The 12,339-nt window shown below is 33.6% G+C and overlaps 1 protein-coding gene across 1 annotated transcript; it reads right to left on the bottom strand.

Moving 5' to 3' along the window:
• Window positions 1–389: 389 nt before the first annotated feature.
• On the bottom strand, window positions 390–3,721 carry SEC15A (exocyst complex component sec15A). The gene is made up of 2 exons (XM_059572278.2): window positions 3,510–3,721; window positions 390–2,933 (listed from the first exon to the last, which is right to left on the bottom strand). The coding sequence occupies exon 2, from the start codon at window positions 2,927–2,929 to the stop codon at window positions 560–562; it is 2,370 nt and encodes a 789-aa protein (XP_059428261.1). The 5' UTR covers window positions 2,930–2,933; window positions 3,510–3,721; the 3' UTR covers window positions 390–559.
• Window positions 3,722–12,339: the final 8,618 nt, after the last annotated feature.

Below are 12,339 nucleotides of genomic sequence, written 5' to 3'. Positions count from 1 at the left end.
TAAGAGGAACAAACGTCTGGCACCACAACTACTTAGGGCTTGTTTGGAATTGCATTTAAAAGGCCTAAAAGTGTGTTTAACACTCAAAAAGTCCGTTTAAAGAAAAAAAATAATTGTTTTTGAAAAAATAAATAAAAACACTTTTAAATGTCTAAAAAACTTAAAAATAGCCAAAACGCATTTTTTGCAAAAGCTTAAAAATGAAGCTTTTGCCAAAAAGCGCTTTTTGACTTAAAAGGTCTATTTCTCAAACACAATCTCAAACAAGTTTTGAAACTACGAAAGCAACCAAAGTACAAGAAGCAAAGCACTCAGAAGTTCTTTCACAACACTCTAGTAACTTATCTTCTACCAAAGGCTAACATAAAAGATGGCTTTAACATGACATTGATCAGGCAAAGCAAAAGCAAATTTTATAACATGAATATAAGTCACAAGGCAAATTAAAGAATCCTACTAATTTTTTAACATCAGCAAGAATAATAAAAAAGTATATGTTCAAAGATGAAAAAAAAAAAATTGATCCTAATCCTGATGCAAATACATAATTCAAGCTTTATTAGTTGAAGTCTTTCAGTCTTTTCTTCAGCATGTCCATTGATTTCTTCCGAGTACTTTGCTTTGTATGCCTGCTTGAAAGGCTTCCAAAGATCCCATCAGAAGAATCCTTGAATTTCTCACAGATACAGGCCACCTTCTTATAATCCAGAGCATTATAGTTTTTCTCCCTTATCACTGGATTCATAAAGGTCTCTGGTTGACTACTCAACAAAAGGTTTATCAATTGCCGTGCTTCTATTAAACAGTCTCTAAAACTACATTCCTTGAACTTTTCACTCAACTTAGTGCTATGGAACCTCTCATCTGCAAAAGACTCCAGCATCTTTAGGTCATTGTTGATAACCATAACGGCATTAGCATTGAACCTCTTGACACTATCACTAAGAAAAGCTGCCACTATTGAGTTGGATATATGATCAAGAGCTCCACTACCAACCTTATAGAGTGCTTCCTCAGGTAAAATTTGTTGTGCTGTGGACAAAAGAGTGTCAAGGTAAAAGATCACTTCACTCATACTCTCGTTCCCATTCTGCGCCATTTCCTCCGAAGTCCAATTGATACTTTCTGTTAGTGTCATAAACTCATCTAACTTGGTGTTCACCAAATTCAGCAGAGAAAAATAGGCTTCATCCCTTGAAGTTTCCAGAACCACCTTGGCAGTTAAACTAGCTTGAGGCCTCTCAACTGACCGGACAGGGATCCCACATAGTTGGGCTGCATGTCGAAGAAAAAAATCACAAGCTCTTTCAAGAACAGATATGTTTGCAGCGATCTGCATGGCCTGAGACACACCAATGGTGCCACTACTAATTGTATTAAGTATTGCCTCATTTAGAACATCAATCAGAAGTTTGTCAAGATATTTCTTCACAAGCTCATAAAAATTAGAATGCACTCCATGTGACAGGAAATCAACAGATCCTTTAATGAATGATCTGACAATGCGGCATGCATTGGGTACCATGGAGGAGAATGATGCAATAAATGGAAAAGCCGGCATTATATCTGTGGTCTGTAGATTAAATGACAAAACATTATTCTCATAGTCGGTATCCTTTTTCATTAGCATCTGCTCATAGGTGTCATTGGCAAGAATATTAACAATTTGTTGCTGACACTCTTGCAAAAGAAGCTCATGGTACTTGTCCCGGCTCCTGTCAAGCACCTCAAGAAGTGGGCGTACTTCATAACCATATTGTCTAAGAGTAGACCCAAGAAGTGTGAGATAATCCTTCACCAAGAGAAGGTGGGTTGCAGAACCCATATGGGAGAACTGTTCCTCCAACACTGATGTCATTTTAGTCATAGCAATTTCCCACATTGTCTCGACCTGATCAGCTGACAATAGCCCCCCAGCAGTTCTCAGGACCCGATCCTCCACTATAAAATAACCAGCAATTTGAGCCAAAAATGTCTGATAAGATTCAACAAAAGGTTGTGTGGAGGATATTTGCAAGTCTGAACTGAGCTGCAATACTCGATTCTTATAGTAATATTCACGAAACTGCTCTTGGATTCCCAGGCAAGTGTGGATGTGATATGCTCGATATAGAGGGGTCATATCAAACTTCAAAACAGAATCTTCATCAATTTCTTCAACATCCAACATATATGCAAAATCTCCTAAACCAAAAACATTCTGTTCTTCTGCTTTCCTCTGGCGTTCAAGCATTTCCTCATCCCTCTGGCGAACTGATGCAGCATGACCTATTGCTGTCTGTCCAATATTCTTCGCAGAACTCCTAACATGAACTAACCATTCATTAAATTGACTACATACTTTCTTTTTAATGTGCAATTTTATCACTGGAACTCTTTTCTCTATCACCATTCTTAGTGCCTTGAGAGGAATACTCCACAAGTAATTCTTTTCAATCAAATCTATGGTTTTTAATGCAGGGTAAAACTGGCCTTCAGAAATATGATTGTTACATTCGACACAAAGATCCAACACTTGTACACAGATCTGAGACATTTTGATAGCTTCAGTCACATTCTTCTTGATGGCATAAGATTCAAGAAGCTCCTCAAGTTTGATCAAAAGAACACTGCCAACCTCTTGCAGTTTAAAATTATCAGTTGAGAGCTCACCTTTCAGCTCTTCGGCATCAACAAGCACTCCTCGAAGTTCATCAACAGCAAGAATGAATTCCTCATAGTGGGTCTTGCAGAGCTCCTCAATTTCAACTTCCTTTTTCTTCACAACAGTCTTTAGCTGGTGAAGGAGCGCTTCCGGCCGCCCTATCTCAAATGCATGCCTGACAACAGGACCTAGATCATCGCCATTCCCAATCAAAGTTGTGAGGACCAAGTCCTCTCCTGCATCCCCATTTTCTGTGATTGTTCTCCTCTTTGGTTTTGCATCCATTTTTCTGATCAAACCAGAAAACAAAATATACAAATAATTAAAATTGCAAAATATATCAAAGAATATCACTTTATTTTCCATTTCTGTTTACGTCCTGCATACATTGTTGGCACAAATTTTCGAAAGTTACAAGCAATTTTTTCACTTGAAGAATGAAAGATATAAACTTTTGTTCTTTTCTCTTGTAGATTAGGATGCAACTCATAAGATCATTAGAAAGAGCAGCTCAGGTTAAGATCAACACATTTTATCTCAGATATAATGCAATTTAATTAGCAAACTCTCAACTCACCCATTCATACCAGAGTCGACCATTAGAAACAAAAAAGTGTGTAGAGAAAGAAGTTTCCGAATTTTCAAAAACTTCCCTTAATAACGCTTATCAAGTGAAAACGACACTGGAATGCATTTGCAAATACACTGAAACTGTGCATTCCTCAGCCCTCACCTTTCCACAATCGTTTTAGCTATACCAAAACATCGCTCTCCTACACTCGAGGATCTCGAATTTACATACAAAAGCACTTTCCCGTAAAGATTGAAACAATTATGAAACGAAATCAAGAATTTCGAAGAGAACCTCTAGTGTGATTAAATAAAAGTTGTCGCCCTCCTTGCTATTAGCTTCGGCAGCCAAAGCAATAGTATCTCAGATCATAATCCTCTCTTCCTCCGGCGTCAGCTCCGTGCTGCTTGCGCTGCTGCACATCGACACCTCCGCCATTGCGCCTCTACCTTCTCGCTTTTATCGGATCTGATAATTACCACGGGACATCTCACACTGAGGAATTCTGTAATGGGTATTTAAATAAGTGGGCCAGTTTGGGCCTGCTAGTAGTTTGTTGTGTTGGTTGAGCCAGCGGAATATTGGAAGCCGGCTGTAACAAGGGGTTAGCAAATTACCGTTTTCTTTTTTTTGTTTGTCAGTGACCAAACAAGGTTCAGGGGTATTTTAGAAATAGTTAAAGCCCAGCTACAGTCTCTCAATTGAGTATGAATAATGATACAAGTCACTTTTGTATTCTTCCAATAATAATGTGGCTCTTAAAATTATTACTGACTTTGTTATTAATTATTATTGAATTTTGATCAAATAGTAATTTTAAAAGGGGCATCATTTTTAGACAGACATAAAAGTGATACAAAAGTAACTTCTAAAATTACTCTTATACGGCCAGTCATTTCACGATTGATTAAGAGCATGTTTGAGATTGTTTTTGACAAATAGAGTTTTTAAGTAAAAAAAAAAACATTTTTTGAAAAAAGTTTTATTTTTAAGATTTTGTCAAAAGTATATTTTTGCCATTTTTAGAGTAAAAAAGCCAAAGAAGTACTTTTGTAATTTTTTATCAAATATGTTGGCTTTTGCTTGACACAAATTTTTAGATACTAAAAGTACTTTTTAAGCTTCTCTAACGCAATCACAAACATATTATAATTCGGGTTGCTCAAAAATGTTCGATGAAGTTCTGAAAACTGTTTATATATATTTTTTTTTATTATTTGTTTTGCTATAAAATGTTTTCCATTCGAAAATATTTTTAGCAGAAAACAAAGAATTAGGGCAGGTTCCGAGCGGGTCCCGACGATATCCATACAAAGTCCCGGTGACATCTCAACTAGATTCGTCGATTTGAAAATGAAAAGCTCAAACTCGAAAAATTGTTTACGGTTTTGAAAAATATAAATCATATTACGCAAATTAAATAACCTTTTTCAGACAAACCAAAAATATTTTATGTTGACTATTCCATTGAACCAAACACCAAAAAATACGAAAAATATTTTTCATAAATCATTTGACGCTAAAACGAACGGAGGCTCAAAAAGTTTTTGATATAAAATAAATTATTGAAGAATTTTTTTAGTGGGATCTGTATTTGAAAATATGTTTTTTTTTTTTTTTTTGGTACGGTTTACCTACTAATTTTGAGAAAATATTAGAGTTGAATTCTTATTTATAATAAAATAAAAAATAAAAAAGTGGTCATGCGGCCATGCTTAAAGAGTGAATACGCGACTACCTTATGTTCCCTTGAGGGTGGCAACTGGCAACACGACCACTTTTTTTTAAAAAAAATAATAAGTTAGAACATCCACCTACAAAAATTAAACACCTTTTTTTCTCAAAATATTCTTATAAAAAAGCATGAAATTATTTCTTAAAAATGTTGTGTCTTGAAAAAAATTTTGTATTTTAAATTATTTGTTAATGGTTTGAAAAAATATTAATTTTTTTTTCCAATTAATTCCTTGAACTTGATGTTATGTGCAAAGATAAAGAACCTATTTTATATTCGAAACCAATAGATAGCATTGCGTTCAAAGGTCATTATATTAAGTTGTCACTCAATTAAACTTGTGAAATTTTAATATGGTTCTAAATAATTATAAAGAATAAATAAATTATAAGTATAGAAATGAAAAGAAAAAGGAAAGGGTTAAGGGATTGTCGAATCACCCCTCAAAGCTGAGGAGTTGGTTAGACAATTCTCCACACAATTTTTACGGGTGGTTTGGCCACCCAAAACAGGCTTTGATGTCAACCTTCAGTAGATGCTTCGATTATCCCTCAACATCAAAGAAGTGGTTCAACTACCCTTTTAAAACCATGAAGGATGTTCTGACCATCCCCTTCACTCATATTCTCTCTTTTTCTTTTTTCTTCTTTTATAATTTTTAAAGATATAATTGAGATTTGAAACACTATAAGTGATATGGCAATCAAAAATGTTAACTACGGATTTGGATCCGGTGCAATACTGTAACGCCTTAAGGAAATCAATTGACTTCATGGTTCGCCTCTCAGCCTTATTTCTCTTGGAACAAGACGTGCAGTGGAAGACTTTAACTAAAGGACAAAGATATCAATAACTTAAATCACAATTATAATAACCAAAGTAAAACTAAAAGCATCATAACATAGATAGATCTCCAAATGTATCGGTCAGGAACTGGTCATCAAAATATAATACATCATACTAACAAAAACTGTTCTGAATGAACTAAGGCCTACGTTTAACTAAATAAAACATAAAGATGATCTCGAGCAACTCCAGACGAATGGATTTGTCAGTATCCCACATCGATTTGAGCCATATAGGGTCCTAGTCCTAAAAAATGATCCTGAGCAAATCCTTTAGTCTCCTCGAGTCCTTCCTCATCTAAGCTAGCTAAACAATGCAGTTATACATAATGGAGGAGAAATAATACAAGGGTAAGTCTGATGGCTTAGTGAGTAAAAATGCACACGATTTACATATCATTTGAATGATAAACTCAGTTGGTAATAAATCTCATTCAACACTATGATGTGACAGTTTATTATTATTATTGATGCAATATAGATATGGTATATGATGTAATTATGAGAATCAAATCATAGTTCATATTGTATGGTCTACCCGAGATATTATCACTTCTCAGCAGGGTTGACATTGTCCCAAAGAACCTGTAATACAATGTCGGTATCCCAACCATTATACGATACTATTCATAATACTAGCAGCTCGAATGAGTTCGACCTTGGGTGGCCCATGCTACTAATGATGTATTTTTTTTAATGACCAGTCAATCAAACATGGCTACGCCGGTCACAAAACAACCACTGGATCTAAGACCCATATAACATACACATTTGAGTATAGAGTTAACATGTATAGTAAACCCATGGCCGTTATACTCCACGTACCTGTATACCATATCATACGATGCAATTAGTCTTATCCGTCTTTTACATGCAGGCTTCTACAAATCTCACAATGTTCATTATATTGCTTAGGCAACACGTATTTTCACAAAATAGAGTTCATAGTAGATAAAAATGTATTTCATGAGAGTTGTAAATATGCATATTTTGTACATATAAAAAAATTGTGCAATGCGGAAAAAATGATGACAAGTATTAACGTGAGTTTATACTCGCCTGGATCATAAAGTTCCTCCACAATTTCCTCCAAATGTTCCACATTCTCAAAATTTATGAAAAGACCTAACGTTAGTCCTAAATCTGAGCTAAAACGAGTCATAGAGCTAAACATGTTCAAAATTGAGTTCTTGCCTAACCATCAAACATTCGAACATATTAGCTTGAACATTTAGCATCTATCACGCCCCCAAATCTGGCCTTGACCAGCCTGGTAGGGTTACTCACAATTACCCAAATTCTGCTAATTGGTAACTAACTAGGGAATCGCCCCTCTTAGGATAGTCAGAGTAAATGAATAGGGAGGTGAAATAAATATGAGGAATTTAAAAATTATAATGATAGTATACATTATCCTCGATCATAGACATGGAGCCACTAATTGAAATGCAAATAATCTAATCAAACTTGATTATACAAGGTAGGTTTCCGTCTCATCTTAACAACCTAAAGTGGCGATCTCACCACTATCGTCTTCTTAGAAAACGGTTTCTTACAAGATATAATAACTGCGTAAGTCTAAAGACTTATTAAGTAAACCTCATAGTTGGGTATGAAATGAGCCAATTATTAATGAGCAGAAATAAACATGCAATTTTGATACGAATTTAAAAGAGACATTGTTTCCAGTGGCAATTGCCTAAGAGTTTTAATGTAAAAAACTAATGCTCTAATAGGACATAAATATCTTGTATGGTCTACACGAGATATTATGCCTTCTTAGTAGGGTTGGCGCTGTCCCAAGAGACCTGTAATACAACGCCGATTGATGAGTGCCAAATATTGCATATTTGGGCCAAGGCCCTTAATTTACAGTTGCTAAGCTTTTAGCTTTATTATTTTCTAATGTTTTGGTTAGTTTTAGTGTCTTAATGTTTTGCAGGATGTTGAGAGAAAATTGCGGTCTTAATGTGAAAATTGCAAAGCGGGAAAAAGTGGGATTCTGGAAGTTGGTATTGAGCGCATGGCACCCACGCTTGAGCACACCTGCGCTCAAGCCCAAAAAGGCACGCTCGAGCACAAGCCCCCCTAAGCCTAAGCAAGCAGCGGCCAAATGCTGCACCACAAGAGTCTTGAAGAATGCCTGAGTACGCTCGAGCACACTCAGGCTGACCTGGCAGCGCCAAAGCCCTAGTTTTTTAGTATAAGTACCATATTTTTCATTGTAAATGCACCAAGGGGCGCCGTTCAGCCTAGTTTTCGACTTTTTGACATTTGTTTAGCTCTAAACTCGATTCCCTTTGTAAGTGTATTAGTTTTCATGATTTCAATTCATTTTAATCGAATGTTTGTAGTAATGAGAGGCTAAAACTTTAAACTAAGATTGAAGATGAAATCTCACCATTGATTAGTTCTATATTTCTCATGTATGTTCGTACAATTCCAATATTTAATGTATTTGTTGTTCTATTTCCATTCAATTATTTGGTTGATTCCTTTTAATTGATTGTTTCGAGTATTATCTATGCCAACGTTGGATATTCAATGTTTTTCATTCGACGGATACATCCTCAAATCAATTGGTCACAATTGCTTAAAGCATTTAAATGCATAAAATTTTTGTATTTAAGAATATTTCTTTGAGTAATTGGCCACAATTGCTTATGTAAAAGCTCTGTGATTAGTAATTGGCCTTTTAAAGAACGTAAATGATTAATTGCCTATGATTATATATTAAGATTTTTTTTATACATAATTACCAATGAAGATTTGATTTGACATTTTAGTTGTCAATGATTATATACAAATTTGATTTGACAATAAGGAACATATATGTAAGTATGTGGCAAAATAAATTAGATTGGCCAGCAAAGATGATAGTCAAACTACCTTAATTTTTGTTGCAATAATCTTGGTCTTAACCTTTTGACTCTTGTCATGAGACAGACATTTATGAAATTATCTAAGTTAACAATGTCATATGAACTAAAAAAGAATTTTAATGACGTGGTACCATATGAACTTTATTTTTTACTTGACACTTGTCTCACTCACTTGTCTTGCTTCTAAATAAACATGAAAGAAAATGAAAGAAATGATATAAAACGAGGGGAAAATCTAACCCATTTGGATTGTTGAAAAAAAAGAGAGAAAGAAATTGGTAAGCATGAACAAACCGGATTATGTCATACACCAACCATATATTGAGAAGACAAATTATCAACATATAGCGGTTACATTATAAATGCACTCATGAGTATTAAGTCTCATATTGATTTCTTACTAGGTTAGACTAATTTGTGTTTGTGTGTTGGGTTCGGGTCATATCCAAGCGTGGTATAATATTATATAGATAAATCCTAACCTGATCAATATAATTATAGTTCAGACTTCTCAACTATAACCTATTAATTTCATGTTAGGTTCATGTCGGATTCGCAAGTTGTGTCAAAAGTTGTCAGTCCTTATATCGTGTGTCAGGTTCTAGTTGTGTCGAGATATTTGTATAAGATTATATAGGTCAACCCTAACCTGATTAATTTAATTAAACGTGTCAGACTCTTCAACCCTAACTCGCTAATTTCATGTGGGTTTATGTCAAGTTCGTGAATCTTGTCAAAAATTTACAGCCTTAGGTAAGAGACTATGCTTTATAAGTGGATATATAAGCAAAATTTTGTCACTTTGTGAAATTTTGCCAGCCCTAGGTTTTAACCTTTTTTCTCTTGTCATTAGACAGAAATTTATGAAATTACCTAAGTTAACAATGCTCTAGTGGTTAAAAAGGAATTTTAATGACGTGATATTATATGAATTTTTTTTTTTTTGACACTTGTCTTGCTTCTAAATAAACATGAAAGAAATGAAAGAAAATGTTATAAAATGAGAGGAAAGTATAACCCATTTGGATTGTTTTTTTTTTTTTTTAATAAAAAATAAATAAAAGAAGGAAAAAAGAGAGAAGAAAATTGGTAAGCATGAACAAACCAGATTATGTAATACCCCAATCATATATTGAAAAGACGAATTATCAACATATAGTAGTTAAATTATAAATGTACTCATGAGTGTTAGTTAAGTCGCATATTAGTTTCTTACGAGGTGAGACTAATTTGTGTTTGTGTATCGGGTTTGGGTCATGTCGATGCGTGGTATAAGACTATATAGATCAATCATAACCTGATCCATTTAATTATAGGTCAAACTTCTCAACTTTAACCTATTAATTTTGTGTGAGGTTCATATCAGGTTCGCGAATCGTGTCAAAAGTTGTAAGTCTTTTAGTCATGTGTCAAATTCTAGTTGTGTCAAGATATGGGTATGAGACTATATAAGTCAACCATAACCTAACTAATTTAATTAAACGTATCAGACTCCTCAACCTTAATTCGCTAATATCTTGTAGGTTCATGTCGAGTTCGTGAATTGTGTCAAAAATTGACATCCCTAGGTGAGACTATGCTTTATAAAAGATTATAGGAAAACTCCAAATTAACTAGTTATTTTGAAATGATAGCCTCAATGTGACTAACGATTTTCTTGGGTTGTTATAAATCATATCATGGCAACCTAGTAGCATCATGTGATACTTGAGCATTATATGACGTAGCCCTCATGAGTACGTCATGAATTTAAAATGGGGAGATTATAACACTTTAATCACAAATTAGAAAGATGAATAATCTACAAAGAGTGAGTCAATTATAAGTATACTCATATAATAAAGATCATCTACACATAAATAAAGGGAGGAGAGGGGTAAGAAAAAAAAAGAGTTGCTCGATATATGATTAAAGTTTATAAAATTGCAACAAACACTCTTACTCCTACTCCAACACTATGATGTGGCACTAAAATTGCTATTAGATGTTGGATGTATCATTAATAAATTTTGGATCTAATTATAATTTTTAATATCATGTCAGAGAGTACATTTGAGAATATGAAAATAAGATTTCGTGTAGCATTTCTCTTAAGTTTAATCGTTGGTGGTCCTAATTTTACACCACCTCTTTTGTTTTAAGCGAAACGTCATGAATCTCATCTTTTAAAAGAAAATAGAATAAGAAAAGAAAACCAACAATAACATCATTTTTATTTATAAAAAATAAATGCTAATAATAACATATCATTCTCCTTGAGTCATTTACACTATTATTAAGCTTATTGTTTGAAAGTATATAATATTAGGCTGAGTAATTAATATGACTTGGCCTTCTTAAAAACATAAAATAAAAGCAAAATTTTGTCACTTAGGTATTTTTCAGAGAAAGATCCCGGTTGCTAATGATTACATATAGTGATATGTAAATATCTCATTCAATGGTAGTGAGAGTGTATGTAAACAACGTGGCAAAATAAATTAGATTGGCCACAATTGCTTAAACACTACAATATATAAAACGTTTGTATTTAGTAATATTCCTCAAATCAATTGGTCACAATTGCTTAAAGTATTTAAATGCATAAAAGGTTTGTATTTAATAATATTTCTTCGATGAATTGGCCACAATTGCTTATGTGAAAGGTTTGTGATTAGTAATTGGCCTTTTAAAGAACATAAACGAATAATTGCCTATGATTATATATATTAAGATTTTTTTAAAAACATAATTACAAGTGAGATTTGATTTGACATTCTAGTTGCCAATGATTACATAAAAATTTGATTTGACAATAAGGAATGTAAGTATGCGGCAAAATATAGTAGATTGGCCACCAAAGATAACATTCACATTACCTTAATTTTTGTTGCTATACTCTTGGTCTTAACCTTTTGTCTCTTGTCATCAGACTGAAATTTATGAAATTACCTAAGTTAACAATGCTCTAGGAGTTAAAAAAGAATTTTAATGATGTGATATTATATGAACTTGATTTTTTATTCGACACTTGTCTCACTCACTTGTCTTGCTTCTGAATAAACATGAAAGAAACGAAAGAAAATGTTATAAAATGAGAGGAAGGTCTAACCCATTTTGATTGTTGAAAATTAAAGGGAAAAAAATGGAAACTTTGAGATTAGATAAAAGTTTATTTTAAAAAAAAAAAAAATAGAGAGTTATTTTTTAAGGATTTCAGTAAATATATCTACTGAAAAATAATATGAGAAGAATTAATGGTCACTAACCAGTTGCATTTTTTAATTGAGTAATGTGTAGTGAAATCAACTTTTGGATAAGTACTTGAAAAAAAAAAAAAATTAATTCTCATTGTCACGTCATTCTAGTTAGGGCTAGCAATTTTGACACGACCCACGAACTCGACATGAAATTACCGAGTTTGGATCATAAACGGGTTGACCCGTTTATTTTGTGTCTGGCGGGTCAACCCACGGCTTACCCGCCAGACACGTTTATAATTTTTTTTTTTTTTTTTTTTTTTAAAGTGTATCTAAAACGGGTTGTGTCGGGTTAAATGGGTCGTGTAAACCCAACAAGACCCATTACTTTATACTGATTATATGAGTCAGGTCAACCCAACACGACCCATTATTTTAAACCTAAAACTATTATGATTTGTGAATGCCAATGATATTATCATG

This window comes from Corylus avellana, chromosome 10 (genome assembly GCF_965113065.1).
Source record: "Corylus avellana chromosome 10, dhCorAvel1.hap1.2, whole genome shotgun sequence".
NCBI lineage: Eukaryota > Viridiplantae > Streptophyta > Magnoliopsida > Fagales > Betulaceae > Corylus > Corylus avellana.
This window is presented reverse-complemented; position numbering and strand designations above follow the sequence as displayed.